Raw genomic sequence first — 26,091 nt, 5'->3', positions numbered from 1 at the left:
GGAGGGGAAACCAGACACAATAACAACAAATAGCGCCTCGTATTTCTAGGTTATTATTAAAATGCACATTTCACAATTTACTTGTCCGAGCAATCCAAACAAACAGTTTATACTAAAGGCATAAGCGAACGAAGCTGAGGAGGAGCTACCGGCGCCCAGCGTTCAAATGTAAAAAAAAAAGTAAACAGCCGCAATTGTGGATCTAATTGTATTGGGGCATTTTCTTTTTTATATTAAGTATTCTATTATGTTAGACTATTTTTCTTCTTTTTATAAAACATATAAAGATTTGCTAAATAATTAAATAGACGATAGAAAGGCCTAACTTAAATGGAAACCTTTATTTTCGAAAATAATATATAGATATCCTTGGTTTATTTATTTTTGTAGTTTATTGTTTATTGTACAATATACTAAATATATTAATTTATTTTTTAAAGTGGGTCTTTTATCTAGCGTCCTAAATGTAAAGATGTGTACTTTCAGTTAATATTTAAAATGGGTAATTTCGAATAATATATTTTAGTCGACTTGCATTTCGATTCTTTGTTTAGATATTTTTGATAAGCACTCCAATATTACTACTATTATTATTATTATTATTATTATTATTATTATTATTATTATTCATAATAATTCATAAATGATATTAATATTAGCATTATTATATTTACCCTAATTATCATCGTAACAATAATCATCACAGTAAAGGTTATGGCATTACCTTTAGTAATTAAAAATGTTGCATTTGAATAAGTGACATAATTGCGATAACGTGTAGGCCTTCAAGCAGGGAGAGGTCTGTTTGCTCTCCTTAATAGCCTAAATGGCCTATTACCATGTTATCTAGTTGCATCAAAAGCTTGCACTGCCACCTACTGTCGACAAGCAACAGTAGTTGTCATACTCACGGATGAGTTGGGTTTCCTATTCCCCTATATCTCGTGTATTATTAAATATTTTCCCCATGCTTTGCAAAACGCTCAAAATAACTCGGCTTGGTAAACTTATAACCGGAGCATTGCCTCCCACCTAGCGGCCAAACAAAGTAACAACGCTTTCCTTGAGAACAAACGACTTGCCGTCGTTGTAGTCCTGAACATCAATAAGACTACACTTCCCCTACAACCACCATCATCCATTGTATCACCATAGCAGCAGAAGTTGGCTTGAGCTGCTACCACCATGGACAACCAGAACCGAGTGTGTTTTGACTCTGGGGATCCTGCTCCCCAGAGACAGAGAGAGCTTGTCTCGCCTCCTGCTCCCCCACAGAGAGGTAATAGAGTGAGAGAGGTCCAGGTTACCGGATTCGCGGAAGATTCGCGCCAGGCGGATCGTGTGACTGTGCGCGTCCGAGTGAGCAGCAGCAAGGAGTCGGTCCGCGACGCCAGCAACAGCGTGTCCCGGCGCCTTGAATACATACAACAAACACTTAGGTGCACTTTAGCCTACTTTACTTTATACGTTTTGGTGCTCCTCTAAACCCGGTTTTCTCTAGAATCTAGAGACTACTGTTCTCCTGGGCAGCACTTTTCTGTTCTTACCTGACAAAGTAGAAAGTAGGTATTGGTGTCATTCTCATTCCAAAAGTTACTCCCTTTTATATCTTACCTTAAGCACTTTTTTTGTTAGTTCGTCTGACTGTGAGTCGTACTTAAGTCCATGTTATGAGCCAGGATGTAGGCTCGCCTGTTACCCTTGTCAGAAAAATCTAGATCTAGTCAGCATCTTTCCGATTGAGTCTACAAGCCATCCTTCAGTCTACTCCGAGCGAGGGATACTTGGTGAAGCCTCATTCATGAATTCTTGGTCCTTAACGTAATCAATACGTGCTCCCCGCCGTAAACAACATTGTTCTCGTCATTTTCAGACAACATGGTGTCAAAGACGAAGAGGTGTCTGTGAAGAGGAGTATCCATCGGGAGAATGACGTGTATCATATGCAGGCCGAGGTGAGGGATTGTACTTCAGTCTTACTTGTTCATCAGAACCCCATGCTTGAACCCGGTCCAGCTGGGCACACTTGGTGTTAAAAAACATTGATTGCCTTGCCTGAATCCATCAGAGAGGAGATGTGCAAGGATGATCGAGAAATATGATCTAAACAAATCGAAGTCTAAACTATGTCATACAGAGGCAGGCACAGTCAACGCAAAAACAGATATTCTCACAGCGGATTTCAATCACTAAAACCCGACCATTAGCTATTCCACTCATAACAAACTGCGGTCATATTCGACTTCAGCTCTTGAATGGTACCTACATGTCCTTGCCCGATTACCACACAGGCTGCGGTGGAGTTCTCAGACTTCAAGATGATGGACAGAGTGTGCTGTGTTCTGCTGGAGAAGCTGGATAAAAGTGTCTCCATGGGAACGCGTCAGTTCCACCACAGCACAGCGTCCCTCAGTAATCTCAGGTAACACCGCTTAAATCACACTTATGACATTGCCATTGATTCTAAATCATTCAGGTTTAATGGATGGTGTTGTTATTTGATGTTGTTTTGGTGATTATTTCATGCAACTTGATCTTCTCGTTAGTTAATTACACATCAGGGGGTCACTGTTTCTATATGTTCTGTTTGGTATGTCCGCTCAATAAATGTCGATCCGTTATTCCTCCATCGACCAATCCGAGCCAGCCCATGCCTGCTTGTCACACCACTCCTCCTCCTGTGTGTCCTCCTGCGTCCTGCAGGTGCAGGGTGTGTCTGGAGGCGGTGGAGAACGCCCAGCGAAAGGCCGGTGACCTGAGCCGCCTGCTGGGGCAGACTCTTGGGCCCCCCCTGCTGGTCAGAGAGGAGGAGACGCGCGAGTGGAGGAGCCGAGAGGAAGGGGACGAAGAGCAGGAGGAGGAGGACGGGGTCAAGAGAGAGGGGGAGGACGCCCGCGCCGTGAGCCGCCGTCAGACTGTGGCGTGGGCGTCGGCGCGGGTGTCTGTCACCTTCACGTTCCTGGACAAGTCCAAGAAGAAACACTGAACACGTTCATTGACCATCGCCATTTTCTTATATATATATGTATATGAAGTCCTGAAGAAGGATTCTATTTTTGTAGAATAAATCGTATTTTATTGCCCAGTTGTAATTGTATCAATTGATTGTGTCTGCAGATCATTTTTTTTAAGTACCACTTACTTTGACATCAAGGTGCTTGACTTACATAAATAGACTTCAAAATACCGCTCACTTAAGACTGCTCAAGAAAAAAATGAAGTAACTTCATCATTACACTCATTGCGTCTCATGGACCTTCGAGTTAACCTTTCGAACCTCTCGTTCTTCTTCTGTGCTAAACTCATTACACTCATTGCGAGTTCAACTCTGTCGAAACTCTTGACATACTAGCTCACAGACCCTTCATCTTAGTCTTGGAATCTTGACAAGAGTCTGCAATAAACGTTTGCAGCCAAGGGTTAAGAATTCAGCACGTAGGAGAGGGCGGGGGGGGGGGGGGGGGGGGTGTAACTCATCTATGGTGCAAAAGACATTCGACGACGCATCCAAGCAAACCGCAGTCCTGGTGGGATAGCAAACGCTGCATCACACGGTGACCTGCACACCACACCCACGTGTGTGTGTGTGCGTGCGTGTGCGCGTGCGTGCAAGAACATGCACACAAATAGCTGCACGACACTATATACACCGGTTCAATGGAGCCATGGCGGTTCTTCTTCGTTCTCCTCTTCCTCGTCGTCGGGGTACAGCTCTCTGAGCCAGGAGTGCATGACAAACTGTCGCCCGTTGAAGTGGGTGAAGTACTTCTCCAACGTGGGGATCGTCAGCTGCAGGGAGAAAAACGGGAGACGCCACAGGTGAGATCGCGTTCTTAACCTGGGCACGACCTCGGGCCGTGTGTTGTGTGGAGGAATCAGCCTTTATGCTTGTGAAGTGTCAGCGGTAGCATCAGCAGGAGGAATGCATTCGGCAAAGTGTGGTGTGTTTTTGGGGTGTGACACTTTCTGCCGAAAGACACGCGGTTCGATTCCCGGATGTCTACCTGTAGGCTTTGGATAACACACACACACACACACACACACGCATAGTCATTTGCAAAATGACTATTATTTAGGCGCTGTAAGCGATATTGTCACTTCCTGCTATAACAAACAACTATCGCCGCACTACACCACCTTTAATTAGACTTTATGAACCTGATGATTAAAAACAAGTGTGTTAACAGCCACGGGTATCAGGCCAATTGTGTGAGTGTGTGTGTGTGTGTGTGTGCATGCGTGCGTGTGCGTGTGTGTGTGTGTGTGTCTGGTCAACAGTGCCTACCTCCACGTCAGTGATGCGCTCCAGCTGTGTCTGAGGGAGGTAGGCCACCATGACAGAGTTACCTCCCGGGCCGCTGAACAGAACCTTGTAGTGGGGCGTCTGCAATGCTTTGGTCTCCTGCACGCACACACACACACACACATAGACAGACACACAGACACGCGGTCAGCAACACATAGACACACACGCACATAAACTGGGCGGCACGACATCACATTTGCACATTGACAAATGCACTAAGCCACACGGGTATCTAAAAACACACAAATATGTAAAATGCGTGAGTGTGTCACCTAGGTAACCCATGGAGGCTGTCGCTGAAGGAAGCAAAAAAATGTTTTAACGACGTGACGGGAGGTTTATATTTATTTACATTACAAAGAGCTACTGGAATCAATCATAACCTAGCCTGAACTAACCCTATCCCCAGATCAATTGGAAAGACCTACAAACAATCAGACCAACGAACAGAGAATCCTCTGTACACTCATCGTATCAATCCCATCCCTTTATCCGATTAACGGTTTTGATTGGCCAAAACTGGGACAGGTCTGCTGGAAATCTGTCTGAATGGGAGGGGGGCCAGACGCATATATATATATATATATATATATACACATATATATATATATACATATATATATATACACCACAGAAAATGAAGCATGCAGATGCTGGTCTGGTTCCCAGGCTACTCAGAACCATCACTGACATAGCAAAACACATTCGGTGCTATTCCAACGCAGGCATTAGCCTGGTCCTACCAGAATCTCGTACTTTTCATTTCATTTGCACAGAGAGTCTGGCCTTTCTCCATTGACAAACGTTAACTCACTTTGAAGGCGGGTGTCTGTTGGAGTTTGAAACTATTAGATCTGCCCAGCGCACACTCTGGATCTGCCATAACCAATCGCTGACGTTTGACTACAACTCAAACTAGCGCACGACCTCAACGTCAACGTTCTCAGCAAACTCCCTCTGTTTGCTGATTGGACGGCCAAAAAAACTGGCTGCAGAAAACCTGTGAAAATACCACAAACCCCAGACGTAGTGCTGAAGGGAAATGAAAATCGAGCGGAAGTACGGAGGCGGGTGGAGCCAGGCTACGCAGACATAGTAGTTCAACCTTGAGGACAGCGTTAAGTACGGCCTCTTGATAAACGCAGCGCTGCACCGAGTGTGTTCAGAGCGTGGCTTCGGTGGGGGGTGGGGGGGGGGGGTGGACTCACCTCGTGGTTGGCGTACACTTTGTTGACCCACTCCGCGGGGGCTCGCAGCTCGGCATCCCAGCCGATCACCACGCCGACCATGTTACCCTTCCGCTCCCTCACCACCTCGCCCACCCGCAGGAAGACGAAGAGCGGACGAGGGCTGCGCACCTCCCTGGAGGCTGAGAGGGATCTTCTTATTAGAGAAGGAGGAAGTGGACCCCCCCGGACTTTTGATGTTTACAGTTGGTCCGTTAAGGGGGAAGTGAGAGTGTGTGCGTGCGTGTGCGTGTGTGTGTCTGTCTGTGTGTGTGTGGGGGGGGGGTTGCTGGCTATCACTGATTTGCTTGAATTAGCTGATTTTTAAAGAAACTTCTCTTCAAATGTTTATGGGGAGTAAAAGGACATTGTTTATTGTAGATGATGGGATATTTAGAAGAAAAATCGGTGTGGCTGAAAGGATAATGAAGTATACTAATAGGTTGATCCGAAATGCTAATCCCATTTCCATCAGGTATACACTGTTTCCATAGACTCACAAACCTCCAAAAAAGCCCCGATCATTGTTCAACATAAACAGCTCAGGATTAGCGAACTCCGGTGGGCCCGGGTCTTCCCCCCCTAAACCAATCACAGACCTGCAACACATTTAATTGGTTCATCATTTATCACTTCATCGTGCATGCATTCCAGTGTTCCACGACATTCAAATAGGCCAGATAAGTGTTTGTCGTATTGAGCGCTAAGATATTATTTAATTAAATTGTACTGTTATGCGCATGTTGTTTTCGCTCGAGACCAGGCCGGTTCTTCTGGGTTCACGCACGCACCTGACTTTGGACGCGTGCTCGTGCACCCATTCGCTCCAGGCCGTGGTGTTGAGGTATGACGCCTTCCATTCTCTCCAGATCCCACGCAACCTACAACATTAGCATGGTTACCATACAAATATTTACACACACATGCACACGCACGCACACACACACACACACACACACACACACACACACACACACACACACACACACACACACACACACACACACAGTACACACACACACACACACACACACACACACACACACACACACACAGTACACACACAGACACTAGGTGAAACCGAAATAGCGAACCGAACAACAAGCCTACTACTATATTAACTTCATTATCCCTATAGCGGGTTATATGAATAAAGGGGTTTGTTGAACTTACCGCGTGATTGCGTGGAACCGCTGCGCCACCGTCGACCCGCTCCAGCGCGAGATCAAATACTGGGCGGGAAGGGCAGAGAGGAGCAGCGCGAGCTGCAGCACTGTGGTGGTCGCGATCTGCGGCATCTTTCATCTCACCTCGGATACAGGCTTGCCTACAGTCATGGCGCAAAGAACCTATTCATGGGAAAATAACACAGTCGTTTTGCGGCGTAGGCTACTCACGGGGCTGCTCGTATATAGACTTCTTGAACCATACTTTGGGATAACAGAGAAAGTGAAAGTATATATTTTATAGCAAACTTTAATCAATGTTACCTTCAATGACATCGGGATCTGCATTGGGTTGTTAAATAGCAGGTCTTACTACATAGCAACGCGTGCTTCATTACACAATACGCTGAAACGTTTATTTCCTTATCAGTTGTGTCGCAGTTTTATTCAACCGGTTTACTGCCTGCTCTGGTAAACAGCTCGGCGCGTCGGACTACATGGACGAGCGCAAGTCCGCTTACCTTTAGTAATGGTCTGCTCTCATCCAACCAGTCGCATGCACCCAATCCAATTACAGATCAACCCGTGTGGACTTTAAGTTTCTTTCAGGGGTTTGTTTGACGTCGCTGTACACAGTCAGTGACGAGTTTCACTTTATTGTATTTACATACTCTCGGTCCCTTGACACGGACACCTGTGTAGGACTTTGGCAAACACCACACTGGTTGTCAGGCCAATCAACGCGGCCCACGAGCAGCGGCGCGGCCTCTCGCGCCTCGACACGTCCTCCTCGCGCCCACATCGTGTCACTCCCAGTGCGTGTGCACGCAGTAGCGCTTCGACAACACCAGGTGGTGCCGTTGGCCACGTCCGGTTAGACTGAATCACAACAGGACGTCGAATTAAATGAGAATACAATTTCAGTATCCTGTTCTTCCACCAATTCTGAAGATCAAGTCCAAACAGAAATGGCACATTGAATGATTATTGTCTTGAAATGTAAGAGTGACGGCACATGCTGGCATACCAAAATACACACTTTTCCGTTGGAACACATACACACAAACTCACACACTGAGGTTTTAATTTACAATCGTTACTGTGCTAGATGAGTGATTGGCAGTCATGGAAGCACTACCCCACGTGACACATCAGAACATTCATTGCGCCAGCTCTCTCCAGGTGTTGGGGGTGGGTCCTCATTGATTCAGGCATGCAAACTGGTTTGGGGTGAAAAAGGTGAGAATGATGCGTGAGCCAAGGAAAACACAGACCCACTAGGGGGTTCCAGGGTTCCAAAAAAAAAAAAAAAAAAAAAAATGACCTGCGCGCATCTTTTTTTTTTTTCGCAGGTCCAAAAAAAAAAACATGCGCGCGCAGGTCCAAAAAAAAGATGCACGCAGGTCAAAAAAAAACCACTGTATTGTATTCAAATTTGAGCGAAAACACACATAACATTAGCTTGAAAGAAAAAAACTGTTTAAGGATGCTTATCTTTGCGTGAATTTCGGGATGACTCGTCTGCCAATGACTTGAAGTTGGTTGTGTTTTAACCGGTGATTGTTGCGCCAAACTGTTTACAAAGGGACACTTGCTTGCGAGGCAGCAAGCGCCTGCTAGTTGACCTGCCGGGCGGGACGATCAGTACTTCCCCACACAAAGAGCTTAGTTCTGATTGGATCACTTCCCGAATCGTCCCGCTTACATTTTCGTCTCGTTTTTATTCGTTAACGAAAGTCTCAAAAGATTTTGTCGTAGTTTTTGTCATCCTAAATTGATTTTTATTTAGTTATCGTCTCGTTTTCGTTAGACTGTAGACCCAATGTTTTCTCAATGGATCTCCACGAATCACACAAGTGATCAATTTTGTTTAAAAAAAAACGGTGAATTTCGCCGAAAGGTGACTAGTTTGCATGCCTGTTGGCACACCATTTTCTCCAATCACAACAAATAAGTTTAATTGCAAAGCCATTAATGAAGGACGGCCATGCATAGTGTGTGTGTTTTGAGAGAGACAGAGAGACAGACAGAGAGACAGTGACAGAGTGTGCGTGTGTGTGGGGCAGTCTATTTTAAAGTCACCTGACCATTCATCCCATATCGTCTTACAAAAACCTAGCCGGTCCATCTAAACAAGGAGCCAATAGTAAAACCCAAATAGGTGTCATTGGCTTTGAAGACTTAACCCTGGTTTAACTCTGCCTGCTGTTCTTTATTAAGACATAGGATCCACATATCTGGCAGACAATGGTGTGCAGTTAGAAATAACATGGGTGAATGTAAGTGACTTGTCTTAATGTCTTCAATGACTTGCCAGGTTGAGTAGGTTGACACTCCATCCACATATTTTGCACTATGGTGGTCTGTGTCGAGTCATTTTCCCAACATGTTTGAAAACTTGCCATCGCTTTTAAGCAAAGCTGAACCTCAATTGGAATAATAGAGTTATAAAAATCATTACTGGTTGTATAGATTCAGCATACACATCATTATCAACGCCTGTCTGACTATTAGCGTCTGTCTCTTCTTATTAACTCGAATACCTTTGGTTTTTTGGTCGCAAATAGCCCACTCTATTAACATAGTCAGTGTAGGAGAAACAAACAGATCTTTATAGATGCGATAAATCCTCCAGGGCAGTTGGTTTCACATCATATATATTCTTTATCAACCTATAAGTATCATTCCAGCACAATAAAATCCACTCAACAGATATAATTACACACATAGTGACTATTTATGGCAGGGAAAGAGACAGGATAAAAACAACAGTCGTCTTGTTCCAGAACGGAAGGACCCCCACCTCACCCCCCCCCCCCCCCCCCGACCCACTCACAAGCAGGGACATTCAGATAGATCCAGAAGAAAAGGAACAAAAACAATCAAATAAAACACATTCATAAGCCATGTTTCCAAAAATAACATCAGTGACCAGCGACATCATTTGGCATTATATAAACCCCCTACCAAACGTAACGATAACAAACGGATGACATTTATATAGTTGATAATATGTGACATGACTAGACTAATAATAAGCCAAGTGGATGCACAGGAAGTGGCCCCATAACGACATAATTCTGTCCTCCGAGGGTTAAAACACAAAAAGGGCAGAGTGGTACGTTACAATATGAAGTATTGTGATAGGAGTCTAAATACAGCCTGGGATTTTGGTTACCTTAATTCTGTGGCAATGCCTGAATGCCGTTAAGTGACAGAAATGTTGTATTCCTCAGTCTTTTTGTCCACCTCAAATAAATTCTGTTTTAATTATGTGTACTGAATAGTTAAAACCCAAATATTCAGCAAGATTAGCAAGTTGAAAGGATGGTGTCACACACATTGTGTGACTCTTTGTCATCGCCACAGTGCAATCTCTTTCCGCAGTGAAAACAATAGATGAATGCTCTGTTTTACATTAAAAAAACAAAGACACAATAACAGATTTGCAGCTATAAGGAGCAATTCAAAAAGTATCTCTGTTGAACTATATTAGTCTCGTCTGTTCATTATAGTGTTCACTCCAATTTGAATTTAAGTAAAACAACACGACCAGAATGTTGGAAAAGACTAAAAAGGAGAAAGTGATGCTTCACCAGCCAAGGCACACAATCAGAAAAAAAATCAATACCCAGGCTAGCCTTTCTTCTATGCATTAAGCGCCTTCAATCCAAATCCAGTTCGATCCAGCTAAATCTGGCTCGATCCAGTTCTGTTCCGATTTAGGTGTGTGAAAGTGCTAGAACATGCACAATGGAATTGTGTGTGTGTGTGTCAGTGTGTGTCTGCGTGTGTCAGTGTGTGTCAGTGTGTGATCACTGTAGAAACATTAAACGCACAATGTTATAGTTTGCGACCTGTTTACAACTCAACTGGTTTTTTTTGTTAAAATGTACACGTTCACTCTTTAAAAACTGAACTGGTCGCCCCCAGCAACTGCAGTGCTGTACCGTGGGTATAAACTAACGATAGGTTGGTTATAGTTGGATTATATAGCAACGTGAATAATGGTTTGTTTACAACAACAGTAAAATCTTTTTCTTGACTGTTATAAATACATTTCTTTGAGAAGTTTCACAACAATCAAACTTTATGCCACTGTTTGTACGCCAAAAGTGAACGACACTCAGTTGTGTTACACACGCATACGCTCACTCACACAGACACTTCCACACACACACACACACACACACACACACCATGCAAGCATGCACACACACACATACACACCCACAAACACACGCATCCCATTCTCACGCAAGCACAGCACACACACACACACACACACACACACACACACACACACACACACACACACACACACACACACACACACACACACACACACACACACACACACACACACACACACACACACACACACACACAGGGACAAAAGGCACAAGGTATTGCTAATGTTGGACATTGGAACATGTCTGTACAGACATATAGATGAAACTCTCACCATGCATCACGTTCTCCTCATCAATGTAATAAAACAACACAAAAAACATCAAGTCACCGCCTCTTTCCCTCTATAGTTGACGTGCAGGAACAAAGAAATAACACACACACACACACACACACACACACATTCACACTCACACACATTCACACTCACTGGGAGAGTAAACAGAACCTACAGATCTATGGTACCCACTGAGGCACGCCCATTTGGTATTTCAGCACAAAACAGTCACACTCGGGCCGGACAGACCCGACCCGACCCCTCTTGCCGACACGTAAGACTTTCAAAACGGAGAGAGAGAGAGAGAGACAACGAACATCACGTACAAATCGTACAAAAAGCAAAAACATTTTTTTAATATATATATATATATGAATATATATATATCAAAAAGACGCCCGTGTGAGTACAGAGGGAGAGTCCGAAGTCTGATTTTTTTTCGTCACATCCGTCGCAGCTTTGCGACCGACGGCGGGACAACGCCAGTCCTGGTTGTGTCTACGTCGCCTCTTCATGGCTCTGCACGCTGGTGCACGTTACCGCGTTCCTCTGGAGCTTCTCGGCGCGCTTATTCCGTCTCTGGGAAAGTCCTCACGAGTCCGGACGACGATACCTCGCCCACGCGCACGCACACACACACCAAGTGTTCTCCGCAGTTCGGTTCTTCAAGTACTAAAGCTGTTTTCTCTTCGACTAGTTTCTTCCCGAGTCTTTTGACACAGACGGCACGGCCTGGGGGGGGGGGGGGGGGCGCCAGCGAGGAGTGGTTGACTGAAACGGGGGCGGGGGGGGGGTGACTGAAGTCACGTGACCCTCAGCAGCGGAAACTCTGGGTTTTGCTCGGCCCCCCCGACAGGATCCAACATGGACCAATAGCGCGGGGAGGAATCCAACAACCAAACTTCTTTGCCGCGCACAATCTGAAGGGGGTGGTCCGCTCTTACCGACTCGACGTTCTGGGCGTGTTTCGATGCAGGCACACACACACATACGCACGCACGCTCACAAACAGAAAAGGGTCAACAGCCAGCATGTCTCCGCGTCTCTGTCGCCCACCCGCCTTCATCCCACACCCCCCTTCGCCTCTGCCCGGTGCCATGTTCCCCCGGGGTTGGTTGGATCTTTATATCCTGTGTGTCTGTTCCACTACGCCGGCCAACGAGGTGGACCGGCACAACGAGGTTTTACCAGCCAATCAGGTTGGCTTTAGCCTTCTCTGTGAGTTTGCGCACGCGGCCCTTGGAGGAGGTGCCGAACGTGATGGACGAGTCCTCGAACAGCAGCTGCCTCTGCTCCTCCTCCGAGTCCTCCTCCATGTAGAAGGCCGACCGTCGCCCCTGGTTACGCGTGCGCATGGAGCCCCTGCCGCCGTCGCCCTCCTCTCCCTCCTCCCCTTCCTCCTCCTCCTCATCCCCCTCTCCTTCCTCCTCCTCCTCCTCCCCCTCCTCCTCCTCCTCCTCCCCCCCCCTCCGAGACTCTCTCCGCAGCGAGCGCGGCGTGGCCGTCTGGGCTGGGGGCGTGGTCTCCTCGTTGGCCCGCCTGCTGCTCCGCCTCCTCCCAAGTGGGGAGGAGGAGTCGGACGGCGGCGGCGGCGGCCCCCCCACCGGGGGAGGGGTCGCCTCCTCGGGCCGCACCAGCCGGGGTCGGCCGCGGCGCCTGGGGGTGGCGACGGCAGCAGCGGCAGCGGCGGCGGGCGCCGTCCCGGGCCCCGACGGCACGGCCGCCGCTGCCGAGGTCCCGCCCTCCTCGCCCGTCGACTGGTCGGGCTCCTCTTCCTCCTCCTCCTCCTCCTCTTCCTCTGGCTCCTCCTCCTCCTCCTCGGGGGAGGAGCTGCGGTGGCCGCTGCGCCGCCGGATCTCCGCCAGCTCCTGCTTGCTCTTGCGGCCCCTCTTCTTGCCGGGGGGCCGCCCCCGGGGCCGCGGGGAGCTGGCCGGCGACACGGCGCCGATCTCCGGCGCCGGGCTCACCGGCGCTTCGGAGCGCGGCCGCCGGCCCCGTCGGCCCACGCCCACGGTCACGTGACCGCCGCCGCCGCCGCCGCTGTGGCCGTTGAGGTGCACCGTCCCGACGGACGGGGTCCGGGCGGGGGTCCTGGTGGGAGAGGCTGCGGGCGGAGAAGGAGAAGGAACGGTTAGTTCAGAGGACGGAGTGCGGTCGAAAGCACGGACGCAGCGTCTACAGCACAGGAGCTCTGGACGCAGAGCGGGGGGGGCTGCTAGTTCGATCCCCCCCCCCCGGCTCCTCCTAGCGTGCGAGTGTCGAGGGGTCCCTGAGCGAGGGCCCCCTAACCCTGACACACTCCCCCCGACGAGCCGGCTGTCGCCTCCGTCGGCGTGTGTGACTAGCGTGCACGAACGGGTGAATGTCAGGCAATGTTGTAAAGCGCTTTTAGTGGCCGCTGGTTACAAAAAAGTGCTTATATACAATGCAGTCCATTTATCATCGACAGCAGGCAGCAGGGACATGCTGTTCTCAGCATCAAAGCTGGCGTTTATATATGTCGTCCATTACAGCGATCGTGGGGGGGGCCCCTCGCCATGAACCTACCGGGCGTGAGTCGTACGGGGGTCCTGAGTTTCCGTCGCGTGCTTCCTCCGCCGCCGGCCTCGGCGGCGGGCGAGCGCGCCGACCGCTCGGGCTCCGGGGGGGTCGTCACGGCGACGGGGTTGTGGCCCCGCAGCAGGCGAGTGGGCGTCTCTGGAGACGAAGGCGAAGGGAGAAAAAAGTTTAGTTTCCAGTCGACGAGCGTCGCTCGTGATTATCTCCTCTCCCGATAGGTCCGAACTCAAGAGGCCCGGTATGAATTAGCATAGAAAATACTAATAGCATCAGCACACAAAACAGGTACTACATTTTCAGCCAATCGAAAATAACAAGAGCCAACCTGCGTCTTCCCACTTTAACTCTCATCTTTAACTTTAATCTTTAACTCTCCTCTTTAACTTTAATCTTTAACTCTCATCTTTAACTTTAATCTTTAACTCTCATCTTTAACTTTAATCTTTAACTCTCAGCTTTAACTCTCATCGTTAACTCTCATCTTTAACTCTCCTCTTTAACTCTCCTCTTTAACTCTCCTCTTTAACTCTCCTCTTTAACTCTCCTCTTTAACTCTCCTCTTTAACTTTAATCTTTCGTTTACTTTTACTAAACCAGTGTCAACGTTTCAGCTCTGAAAGCGACCGTATGCGTCGGTTCCACACAACCTCACCTGCGGCGGCGTGCGCGTTAGCACCAGCGTGCCCGCCAGCGTTAGCTCCGGCCGCGGCGGCGTGCGCCGACAGCGGCGGCGAGTGCGCCGAGTGCCGCAGCGAGCTGCGCGTCCGTCCCGGCGTCTGCGTGCCGTCCCCCTTCCCGTTGAGGAGCTGCGGCGGCGGCGGGGGGGTCCTGAGGGGCGGGCCCTGCCGCAGTGAGGACGGCCGCGAGGAGGAGGCGCCGGAAGCTGAGGCCGAGGAGGAGGAGGAGGGGGGCGTCGGCCCCGGCGACGGCTCGCGGCGCCCGGACGTCCGGGAGGACACGCGCCTCTTTCTCTCTGGGCTGTCGGGGGGGGAGAGACGGGTGAGAGGGAGCTCATGTTTTAGGGTGGGAGTCTCTAGAGGGAAACATGGTACCTGGTTTATAGTAGTAGTATAGTAGGACCTGAGTCAGTAAGTCACTAGTGAGTAGGAAGTACCTCCCCTACTACCTGGGTACTTCCCACTAGTAGGACGTAGGAACTAGTACTTGGAGGGGCTCAATCTAATTCTGTACTTTATTACGACCTTAATTACACCCTAGATTGATCGGTGTAACTTTATCCATCCCGCAGGAAATGACAGCACCGGGCAGCTACTCAATAATAACAAACTGGATATAAATAACAACTTAAAAATAAATAAGTCATAAAAAACATAAAAATAATAACACACAAACAAAGTGCATCGATTCACATCAAAAACACTGGCAAACAAACTAAAAGAATGACAACGACGTGACCTTTGACCCCTGCCCCACCCCTCCCCACCGTACCTGGAGGCCGTGCTACTGGCGGGCGATTCGCTCCTGCGCCGCCGCCGCCTCTTGGGGGCGTGGCGTGTGGGCCGCTCGGAGGCGGAGCCAGAGGCAGTGGCGGGTGGCGGCGTGGCGCGTCTGTCTGTCCGTCCGCTGGCGGGTCAGCTTGTCCGTGAGGCCGTGGATGGCCTTGTAGTCGTCCAGGATGGAGTTGACGTGCTCCTCGAACAGGGCCGAGAGACGCAGGCTCATACTGTAGATCTGAGGAGGGGTGTGTGTGTCAGAATATTCGATTATTTGTTCCTGAGGGTCTAAGCTCCTAAGGTCTTTTGCGTTTAAGATATTAAGTGATTTCTTGCCCATGATCCATGGCTGCCTTTGTGAATGTCGGCACACATCGAATAATCTATTATTCGTTCATACCACCCACTGATTATTCGACCATGAACAATTTGAGTTATTCACATCCCTAGTGTGTGTGTGTGTGTGTGTGTGTGTGTTTGGGGGGGTAGAGGGGGGAGATATAAATGAGACTTGATTTTGTTTAAATGTTGGGTCTAAATGTTTTTGTTGTTAATTTCTGGGTATGGACGCGTTCAAGGAGATAGTCATTAGTCACTGACGTCGACGTAACAGAAAAGGACCAATTCTCATACAAAGTGACAGCTGCTGCTGTACTCATTCACAGAAGAGCCGTTGGTGTGAGCCATGACTGGAACTGAGAGGCCACAGCAGCAGCTGACACAGAGACGCATGACAGCATGGATCCTCTTTTGGTCAATTCTAGAAGTTTCAAATCAAACATTTACTCTTGGTTCACATCGAGGCTTCAGCTAGCGAAAGGGCCCTCCAAGTGAGCAGGAGGCATGGTCAAAGCATTCACTCCATAATGGAGTAGAGTGTTGCACCAACAAGTGACCAAGATAGGTACTATCTACTAAGGTAATAATATAATGATTATAATAATAAAATAATGGTAGGACTCAGGAAACAAAATCCATCAGAAATGACCTAAGCTACGCTAAGCATAATACAGGGAAAATATGATACAGGGAAAACATGACACAGTGTGCATGTGTGCACGTGAGTCTGCGTGTGTGTGTGTGTGTGTGTGTGTGTGTGTCTGTATGTGCATGTGTGTGTGTTCTGGCGCGTCTCACCCGTGACTTCTTGCTGGGCGTGTAGGCCTTGGAGTTGCTGAAGATGAGGCGGATGTCCTTGCAGAGCTCGATGGGGGACTTGTACTTGCCGTCGGAGAGCGTGCTCTGCACGGTGCTGAAGTCCATGGGGGACTCCACGATCTCCAGGTAGTCCTGCAGGAGACGACCACAAACGGCCCCCCCACAAACACTCTCCTTTACTATGGTGGTCTCTTAGCGGACGCGTCTATCCGGCGGAGACTGCATATGTGCTTCATGAAGGAGCCGGTAGGGGGGGGGCGGGGGGGGGGCGTTGGGGTTATGTTGCTCAAGGATGCTTATTTCTTATTTTATTTTATTAGTAACTTTGCCTTTATTTTCTCACTTTCTAAAATGCATTTCTTTTAACTCTGCCTTTCTAAAATGTTTTTTTTAACTTTGCCTTTATTTTCTATCTATTTTACTTTTTACTTAACTATTGTTTTCTTTTGTTGTGTGACAATGTTTGTGTGTGAAGCACTTTGAGTCTGCCTTGTGTATGAAAGGTGCTATATAAATAAAGTTGCCTTGCCTTGCCTTACAGGTCAAGTTGTTGGCACGCTGGCCATACACTGTTCACTGCACCCCCCACCCCACCCCCCCCCACCCCGACCCTCAAAAAGACAGCAGAACATAATCATTTGAATGAGACACCACAGCGAGCGCCAGACTCACCGGATACTCGTGCAGGTCCACGGGCTCCCTGAAGGGCTCCGAGTCCTCGCACTGGAAGATGAGGTCCAGCAGCTCCTTGCAGCGGCCCCTCCACGCCTGGGGGTCGTAGGACGGGGGCCGCGTGCGCCGCTGCCTCTGCATGGGACGCCGGCCCTGAGGGGGGGGGAAACGCCGAACGACGATTGGACGACTTTGTTAGAGGAGTTAGTCCCGAGACATCACTGGGGAACGTTACCATGGAAACCAACAACCTATATGAACCATAGCGGAGGTACAGGTTCAGGCATAATGCGATATGTACTGAAGGGCTTTGAGTGGCCACTGGTTAGGAAAGCGCAATATAAATAAAGTTTGCATTGTAGTCCGTTTACATTTGACATCAGTTTATTTGCAAGCTATAATTTGGTTTCCAGCATTTCTCTGTATAAAAAGTGGATCCGTTTAATTGTGCGTTTCACATTATCTATGCAGTAAACTGGTGCGGAGGAAAATCCAGCTCGATAAACGCAAGATTAACATGTAAGCAACTTGATGAAATAAACCTTTGGTTTCCTCGCAGACGTTCCTGGAGTGTTCTCCTCCTCCTCTTCCTCCTCCTCATCCTGTATTGGGATTCACGGAAACCATCTCTTGATGCACTTAGGAGCTAGCTCATGTTAAAAGTATTGCTCAGCGTTGAGGGTTCAGGAAATCCATAGCAATACGATGAATACATCTATGATAAATCCCTGCTAAAACATCCAAACCCACCTCTTCTTCAGAATCGGAGAAGGTTGACTTCTTCATAGTTCTGTACAGGGGGATGATGTCCGTCATAGTGTGGTCCCTGAAATGGAACGAGCAAAGGAAGGAAAAGACACTTAAAACATGCACTCATCTCGTCCGCATAAAGGCAACCCAACATGTGTCCTCGAGTTCTAACACGCAGATACTAACGGCTAAGTAAGTGCGCGGTGAATACTTAGGAACAGCGGTGCAATCAAAAACCAAAGAAGAAACATTCACTGCTAAATCAACGACCACTAAAACCACTTAACTACCGGTCGTTAACTGAGAGGAAAGTGGATCATCCCCGGTGCTCTGGAGCAGGAGAACGGACGAGGACAGGGGGGGACGTACTTGATGAACTGGAGCATGAGGTCTGAGACGAACTTGGCGGTGGTGACGATGAAGGCGCCGGGCTCGTTGAAGGCCTGGGCGTTGTGCTCGATGTAGCGGACCTCCCACATCAGGGAAGACATGCGCCTGGACGGACACAACCACTCAGCTCAGTCGGGTTCAAATCCCACTCTGCTAAACTCAAACTCAAACTCAACCCAACTCTCACAGCAATTTAGAATTCAACCTCTTTTATTCCCAGCGAATCACGACCGCGTGACAACGGGGATTGGACCGAAAGACAGACACAAACAAATCTCCCACTCTCATGCACCATCACACACACACACACACACACACACACACACACACTCCATAATCCCTGTGGGCGGTGCGTACCGGTAGAAGCGGTTCTCCAGCCGCTGGCGTATGCTGCTGAGGTCGGTCACGTAGGCCACCACGGTGCAGTAGGACGGGTAGGCCTGCAGGTCCACCGGGAAGGCGAAGGGAGCCGCCACGTCTGGAGGAGAGAGAAAGGAGCCAGATGGAAGACTGTTAGAAAGGGACCGCGTAATGCGCACGCTATTGATGTGAAGAGTCTCTTGACGATAGAAGAACAGACAAACACAGGGATGATACAGTGCATTAAAAGCCTGCAACATTACATATCAGTCGTCTGTTGTTGCACTTACAGATCTTCTGAACAGACCTTCGGCATATAGATGTTCTGAACAGATATTCTGAACAGATATTTATAGATATTCGATTCATTAGATATTCTGAGTAGATAGATATTCTTATAACTTATAGACATTCTGAGCCGAACAGACTTTCGGCTAACATAGATGGTGCACATTGGAGCCATGTTTGTGCTCTGTGGGCCTTGTAAACAAATCCCTCCCGTACTGGTTCACCCGCATACACTTGAGCGTTTCAGTGAAACTACAGCCAGGACGGCCCATTCATTTACCGGCCACTAGAGGGCGCACGGACGTCGTTTTTCTTTTTTTTTCTTTTTTTCTCGTTGCAGTGCACAAGGTACGATTACATCACTTCAGAGGAATATCAGTCATTAGAGGCGATTTCTGCTGCAATACGTGTAGATATGGTTCATCTCGGTAAAGCAGCTACTTTGGCAGGGTCGAGTCGATGAGGTCGATTTAGGAACATCACATAATACAACGCAAAAATGTCTTAAATGTAGTAAACGTAAAAAAAAAGTCTATGTAAAAAAGCAAAACATTAAGGCTCAACAAATCAAAGTTGAGCCTTGAGAACAAGTTGCTTGCCTTGAATGATATATATTATATATACACAGTATTATCTATTGTATCTCTGTGTGTCTCGCGGTGATGATGTCGGGGGGGGGGGGGGGGCATGCCCCGGTGACCCACCGAGCGTGACGAGCTGGTCGATGGCTTTGATGATGCGCTCGCACTCCTCGGCGCGGCCCCGGGCGCCCCACTCCCCCTCCAGGGGCACGTAGAGCAGCTCCTGCTGCTCCTCCTCCGCCAGCGGCACGCTCAGACCCAGCTCGTCTGGGAAGGAGGCTGTGGAGAGGGGGAGGGGGAGGGAGGGAGGAGGAGGTAGAGGTGGAGGAGGTTGGAGAGGGAGGGAGGGAGGGAGGAGGAGGTAGAGGTGGAGGAGGTTGGAGAGGGAGGGAGGGAGGGAGGGAGGGAGGGAGGGAGAGGGTGAGGTTAGAGAGGGAGGAGGTTAGAGAGGGAGGGAGGGAGGGAGGGAGGGAGGGAGGGAGGTTAGAGAGGGAGGGAGGGAGGAGGTTGGAGAGGGAGGGAGGGAGGGAGGTTAGAGAGGGAGGGAGGTGGGAGAGGGAGGGAGGGAGGGAGGGAGGGAGGGAGGGAGGAGGTTAGAGAGGGAGGGAGGGAGGGAGGTTAGAGAGGGAGGAAGTTAGAGAGGGAGAGAGGGAGGAGGTTGGAGAGGGAGGAGGTTAGAGAGGGAGGAGGTTAGAGAGGGAGGGAGGGAGGGAGGGAGGGGGAGGTAGAGGTGATGGAGGAGGTTGGAGAGGGAGGGAGGAGGTTGGAGAGGGAGGAGGTTAGAGAGGGAGGAGGTTAGAGAGGGAGGGAGGGATGGAGGTTGGAGAGGGAGGGAGGGTTGAAGGGAGGAAGAGAAGGAAAGGAGGGAGAGGGAAGGAGGGAGGGAGAAAGGGATTGGTGGAGGGAGGAGCAGGTGGAGGGAGGGAGGGAGGGAAGGTGGGGGGAGGAATGGATGGAGTAAGGGAGGAAGAGACCGACAATAGGGAGAAAAATTAGGAAGATGTTTGTAGTTGACAAGACAACTGTGTGTGTGTGTGTGTGTGTGTGTGTGTGTGTGTGTGTGTGTGTGTGTGTGTCATGCATCATCAATGAAACTCACCCTCATTTGGAATGGGCTCCATGTCCCATGGACTCATCTTCTCAGTGTCCCCGTTGTCCCAGCTGGATGAGAACAAACACACATTACACGCACATCCAACACACACACACACACACACACACACACACACACACACACACACACACACACACACACACACACACACACACACACACACACACACACACACACACACACACACACACACACGTCTATCCAGTATGCCCTAAAATGACTGGTGCAGTGAATCGATTCACAGATTCCAACAGTGTCGATACTGGAGTGCAATAATAAAAATATATGGGACGTAAGCATTGTAAAAATGTAAACGGCTGAAGGCCATTTTAATCTGTAAATGGTGTGTAATGTCATCGCTTTCCGTCGGGTTATCTCCGCAGCTGGCTGAGCCTTTTAATATTTGAACATTGAAAAAAAACCCGACATCTCCTAAAAGCTCATATGCAGTTCCATTTCTGATTAAATTCCAGAATTTATTAGAATAATATTTTATTTTATCATGGTTAGTTAATTTACGTTGCACTCGTTCCCAAATAATATTCTGGTTTTTATTGAATCACTTAAAACGTCAGACGACTGTTTGCCACTGCGTACTTCTGTAGCAATTACCCTCCAGCAGATTTGCGAGGCCTTAAAGTGAAAATTGTTTAAAGGGTCCTCAAATGGGTCTCATGCAGTCTTCAAATCAGGTTGCAGGTTCTGATATGTAGATGTCCTGTCTTCATTCGTCTACTCTGTTCTTTGTCAGGCTGGCTGGGGGGGGGGGGGGGTGTGGGGCAGGCCTACCAGACGTTGTAGCACTGGAACAGGCTGTCTGAGTACTGGGACTGGAAGGGCTCCTGGCTCTCGATGGTCCCAAACCACCAGGCGTCATCGATCACCGACCTGAAGCGATCCCCTGCACACACACACACACAGCCCACACCAGGTTGAGAACCGTCCACACAGTCATCTAACTACTGTAGCTATCTAACTACTGCAGCTATCCATACAGTCAGCCAGCTACTGTAGCTATCCACACAGTCATCTAGCTACATTGTATCTGTTTTTATCCATCCATCCATCCATCCATCCATCTATCCAGCCATTATCTATGTATCTGACATTATATATTTGGTAATTAAAGCAGAATTGTGATTGGGAGGCACACGATTGATGCATCTCCAAGTAAAACAGGATAGTACAGCAGTAAACCGGCAAAGACTGCATTTGATCCTTTGGGGGTATGACCAGCTCAAGAGCAAGACTGAACAGGGTCAACGGTGTTTGTGTTTTGCAAGGTACACTAACGTCATGATTTCACGCGTTCCTTTAATGTGGAAGCGGATGAAATGCGCTGCGCTGCTCTCGGCTGTGGCGTGTCCTGCTGACCCCACTGTCACTCGCACTGTGTTTCATCACAGTCACGGTGGATTCTGGGACGGCGGCGATGTACGACTTATTTGGATTCAACGCACACAAGCTCAAAAAAAAGCAGAGTTCACGGTCTGTGTTACTCTGTTCAGAACGAGAGACGGGGAGAGAGAGAGAGAGAGAGAGAGAGAGAGAGAGGAGGATCAAGGGGATCGCGGGGACTCACCTATACTCCACTGTCGCTCTCTGCCGTTGTCAAACTGCTGCCGGAGAACCAGGAAATCAATGACGTCTGGCATGTCGTGGTACCTGACACAAGACACACACGCACACACACATTGGAACCATACAACAGAGACAAGGTCTGTGCACCTTAATGAATTTGTTCCGGAAGCCTGAAGCAGCATCAAGTTGAGGCTCGACGCGGCCCGGGATAAGCGCTTGTTCTGTGCATTTATGAATGGGTGAGTGGAGAGAGAGAGAGAAGGAATTGAAATGTAGCACGGGACAGCAGGTCGGGATCAAACCTGGATCCCTATGAGGCACGTCGCCTGTGTGGCCATCGCCTCAATGGGTTGAGCCCAGAAGCCGCCGAAAAGGGCTCGTCGATGATTTAAAAAGGCAAGCTCATGGACATTGGGTCTCTCGAGTGTCTCAATAAACACACACTGCAAATACACACCGAACCATCAACGGACAACAACCAAGGATTTACCTTTGTGTCTATTTCCGTCTTGCTATTCAACAGAATCGACTCATTCACGATCAGGTAAACACAGACAGCGGATCCACTCGCTACAACGTTAAACCATTGATACATATTCTGTCCTAATGCTACTGCAGCCGGGGGGGGAAGAAAGACAGCGAGCATCACTTGATCAATTCCGTTTTTTGAAGAGCAAATGTCACGTTGAAGTGGGCATTTAAAAGGCAGCCGAGGTTGAGGGATCAGTCCTGATCACTGAGCCAGAGGAAGATAGAGTGCAATGTTGTGGAAATAACGGCCAGGCAAACGGGTCTCTGAGGCCCATCGCTTGAACCGGGCGGTGAAGTGGAGACCGTCTGTAGCCAGTGGAGCCAAAAAAAAGGCGAGTCGATATTGGAATTATATATTGAAAAGATATATTACCAAACCATTCTTTTTTGGATCATCTTTTGATTCTTGGGGTGAGTGCTTGAACTCTTGCCACCCACACGTACCACATCATGTCTGAACAGGAGCCAGCTGAATATTGGTGAGTTAAAGCTGTAGACCTGTTGTTCTAATGTCGACCTTCCTGTCTTGACATTGCAGTAAAATTGGTGTTTATTTATTAATTGCTGCGATTGATGGATGGCTATTTAAACCAGAGGAATTCACATCTCATCCTTCAAAAAGCGTAATATTAACAGAATGCCAGAGCTTGTGGGGTTATAGTCTCACTTTACGATTTAGTGGGAAAAAAACAATAGTCTCACTTCTCTTTACCCGGTACCTTTTCCATTGGTACTTCACCAATCCTACCTCTGGTGATCAAATTGACTGCTACAGGCTCCAAGGATAAGGTTTTAGCTCACAAAATGTCTGTACATCTTTTGTGGAAAGTTTCTTAAATTCACCTAGGCATCATCCAAAGACCCCCGTACAGACTACAGAGACCGATCTAAACTACAGCCTTTCCATAATCCTAGAAGTCTAACGTATGGGGGGGGCAGTAGAGTATAAAAGCTGGCTGGCTAGGATGTTCGATCCCCAGCCGAAAGGGTCTGGGTTCGATCCCCCCAATGACCACAACCTCACCTGCAGGCCTGCTAGAGAAAGGCCGGTAACAAGTAACACACTGTAACTGCAGGCATACCTGAGCCTCAACCCCTACCAGCTCACTAATGTACCGCTGTCACGTGTCTGAAGTGATTTCCTCCTCAGTCGCAGTGAATAAACGTGTGGGTAAAACGACTACGTAGTACAGCGTATCTCCATGGGGGCGGAGGTGTGAGAGGGGATCCTTACTTCATGGAGAAGGACCCCCCGGTCAGCTTGCCCGTGTCGGGGTCCAGGAAGGACAGCTTCAGGCAGCACAGCGTGGGCAAGCCCACCTCGTATTTGATGCCCACTATCTTCATCAGCTCCTGTTCCTGAGGAGCACAACAATAAATCGGTTCGTTTAAATGAGCAGATTCATCCTAAAGGCTTCCACACTGTTTTCCCCTTGATGGGTTTATGCTTATTTATCTAGCGCTGTCACTCTAGTTTATAAATTGCCTCTGGCTTTGGCTTACACACACACACACAAGTATATATACAGTACATATATATATATATACAGCACACACACACACACACACACACACACACACACACACACACACACACACACACACAATTACATACTTACACATATATATATATACACACACATACAATCCTAATATATATATACTGTATACGTGTATATATGTGTATAAAAGAGGGATAGGTGTTAGAACCCAAACCAGGAACAAGGAAGTTCTGCAAAAACATTCCTATCAATGCCAAGTTTGAAGGCGGGGATATTTGCAGTGTAAACGAGTGGAGCGTAAACTAAAGTGACTTTGGTATCATTAGACATCGCTCTTTCTGTTCAATTTCCAACACGTCAATCTCCTGAAGGCGCCGTTCCCAAAATATACGAATCCCTTCAAAAGATAAACGCTATGGAAATAGAACAACTCCAGAACGTCAGTTCATCATAAAGGTGTAGGGGGATTCATCCACAGTTAACCTTTCTACATGTAAAAGCTGCCAAATGTTGACAGGTATCGTAATAATAAATCACAATTGATTCAGAGCTGTACCGTGAGATATCTGGATATCTGGATTTACATCGGGGTATAGCAGCCGCGTCAATAAGGCAGACTGAGAGCGTCTATTGTGTGTGGGGTACCAGCTAGCCTACCCGTAGCTCCATCTTGTGCCAGGGCTGCTTTTTGGGGTTTATACTGTAGATCTTCTTCTTTTTCGCCATCTCCACGTACGCCTCATGGCCTTGTCTGAAGTAGTAGAGCTGCACACGCACACAGACACACACACACCACAACAACGACAACACGCGTATTAAGTTAAGATGAAACAAAATTGATCAATCAATGTGAGTCAATTTTACTTTAGAACAGTTGATGAGAAAACGTAAAAAGGGCCATTACCAGTACAACTAATACATACAACTGTGAATATATTCAAATCATTACATTGATTTGATTTGTTTTTCTTGGTATTTTGTTGTGTGGCTCTTTAAAACATGACGTCTACCTCGTCTCCCATCTGCGGTATGTAAGGACACCGCCTGGGAACCGTGTCCGTGATCCAGGGAGAGGGAAGCCACTCCTCCAGAGTTAGCCCCGCCTCCTGTAACTCCGCCCTCTGCACCAGGGAACAACGCACAGCCGTTTCAATGAATACTTGCACCGGGTTTTTAGACCAAACTATCAGCTTTTTTTCATTCTTTGCCTCTAATTAACAGATAAAAAGTTGTTGCGTTCGCTTGTAAATGTTTATATGTACAACATTTTCAGGTTTAACGTTTGAAAATGATGTGTATCATTTTTATTCTCATATTTTTAGCTTCACATTCATGTTCGTAACCTCGACACCGTTGAAAACAGGCGGCCTCTCTCGACGCGCCTCTGCAAAGCAAATAACATAAATAAACGAATAAAAGGAATAAATGCGCCGAGTAAACGTGAAAAGCAAAGCCGATTCACAAATTCACGAAATCGACGCCATGAACCCGAGTTCACGTCAACAACCCGATTCGGCCGGCGGACGGACGCACCTTGCGCTTCTCCTTGGGCTGCTTCTTCTTGGGCGCGGAGCCGTCTTTGTCGGCCTTGTCTTTCTTGCGCTCCTTCTTGCCGTCCCTCTTCTTCTCCCCGCCGCCGCCGCCGCCGCCGTCCTCCTCCGAGCTGCTGCTCTTCTTCTTCACCCTCACGCTCTTCTTGGGCGGCTCCAGGTTGATGCCGGCGTCGGCCGTCCAGTCCGAGTAGTCGCTGGAGTAGTCGCTGTGGAGGAGGACCGCCCCGGGAGAGAGCCGCGCCGGTCAGACTTGACGTGGTTCCGTGGTTGTGTTTAAGGCGGGCAGGGTGGTTGTGTGTGTGTGTGTGTGTGTGTGTGTGTGTGTGTGTGTGTGTGTGTGTGTGTGTGTGTGTGTGTGTGTGTGTGTGTGTGTGGCGGTTTGTTGGCGTCAGTTTGGTGCCCATCTTTTTTAAATCATCCCCAGCGCCTCGT

At 48.4% G+C, this 26,091-nt stretch overlaps 3 protein-coding genes across 5 annotated transcripts in view; 1 reads left to right on the top strand and 2 right to left on the bottom strand.

Moving 5' to 3' along the window:
* Window positions 1-1,185: 1,185 nt before the first annotated feature.
* Window positions 1,186-3,005, top strand: irak1bp1 (interleukin-1 receptor-associated kinase 1 binding protein 1; the record flags this gene model as incomplete). Its single annotated transcript, XM_084483627.1, has 4 exons — window positions 1,186-1,439; window positions 1,874-1,955; window positions 2,292-2,422; window positions 2,704-3,005. The coding sequence occupies 4 exons, from the start codon at window positions 1,186-1,188 to the stop codon at window positions 2,984-2,986; spliced, it is 750 nt and encodes a 249-aa protein (XP_084339753.1). The 3' UTR covers window positions 2,987-3,005.
* Window positions 3,006-3,452: 447 nt separating this feature from the next.
* On the bottom strand, window positions 3,453-7,407 carry LOC311363667 (uncharacterized protein). 3 transcript variants are annotated; one of them, XM_084483626.1, is made up of 7 exons: window positions 7,220-7,407; window positions 6,706-6,859; window positions 6,324-6,413; window positions 6,037-6,131; window positions 5,515-5,675; window positions 4,286-4,402; window positions 3,453-3,789 (listed from the first exon to the last, which is right to left on the bottom strand). In XM_084483626.1, the coding sequence occupies exons 2-7, from the start codon at window positions 6,828-6,830 to the stop codon at window positions 3,655-3,657; spliced, it is 723 nt and encodes a 240-aa protein (XP_084339752.1). In that variant the 5' UTR covers window positions 6,831-6,859; window positions 7,220-7,407; the 3' UTR covers window positions 3,453-3,654. The 3 variants fall into 3 exon arrangements, with proteins under 3 accessions (XP_084339752.1, XP_084339751.1, XP_084339750.1); XM_084483625.1 differs by lacking the exon at window positions 7,220-7,407 and adding an exon at window positions 7,023-7,166 and having other exon boundaries at window positions 6,706-6,881; XM_084483624.1 differs by having other exon boundaries at window positions 3,454-3,789; window positions 6,706-6,881; window positions 7,220-7,405.
* A 1,937-nt stretch (window positions 7,408-9,344) lies between these two features.
* phip (PHIP subunit of CUL4-Ring ligase complex) overlaps window positions 9,345-26,091 on the bottom strand; it is a 45,616-nt gene continuing 28,869 nt past the window's right edge. The window contains 19 exon segments of the mRNA XM_084483817.1: window positions 9,345-13,270; window positions 13,714-13,863; window positions 14,378-14,703; window positions 15,175-15,284; window positions 15,286-15,417; window positions 16,317-16,469; window positions 17,010-17,162; window positions 17,552-17,611; window positions 17,760-17,835; window positions 18,129-18,254; window positions 18,507-18,627; window positions 19,502-19,657; window positions 20,478-20,539; window positions 21,282-21,393; window positions 22,075-22,157; window positions 23,839-23,963; window positions 24,764-24,871; window positions 25,117-25,227; window positions 25,640-25,865. Coding sequence (XP_084339943.1) covers window positions 12,351-13,270; window positions 13,714-13,863; window positions 14,378-14,703; window positions 15,175-15,284; window positions 15,286-15,417; window positions 16,317-16,469; window positions 17,010-17,162; window positions 17,552-17,611; window positions 17,760-17,835; window positions 18,129-18,254; window positions 18,507-18,627; window positions 19,502-19,657; window positions 20,478-20,539; window positions 21,282-21,393; window positions 22,075-22,157; window positions 23,839-23,963; window positions 24,764-24,871; window positions 25,117-25,227; window positions 25,640-25,865 — 3,310 coding nt within the window. The 3' untranslated portion in view covers window positions 9,345-12,350.

Source organism: Micromesistius poutassou (assembly GCF_964030765.1).
Source record: "Micromesistius poutassou genome assembly, chromosome: 19".
In the NCBI taxonomy this organism is placed as follows: domain Eukaryota; kingdom Metazoa; phylum Chordata; class Actinopteri; order Gadiformes; family Gadidae; genus Micromesistius; species Micromesistius poutassou.
The sequence above is the reverse complement of the archived record's forward strand: the minus strand, read 5'-3'. Positions and strand labels throughout refer to the sequence as shown.

Excerpts from the sequence above, each read along its gene's own strand:
- LOC311363667 (XM_084483626.1), bottom strand. The coding sequence starts at position 6,830 with ATGCCGCAGATCGCGACCACCACAGTGCTGCAGCTCGCGCTGCTCCTC. Across the intron at positions 6,414-6,705 it reads CGGTTCCACGCAATCACGCG|GTTGCGTGGGATCTGGAGAG; the intron begins GTAAGTTCAACA and ends CTAATGTTGTAG. Across the intron at positions 4,403-5,514 it reads AAGTGTACGCCAACCACGAG|GAGACCAAAGCATTGCAGAC; the intron begins GTGAGTCCACCC and ends GTGTGCGTGCAG.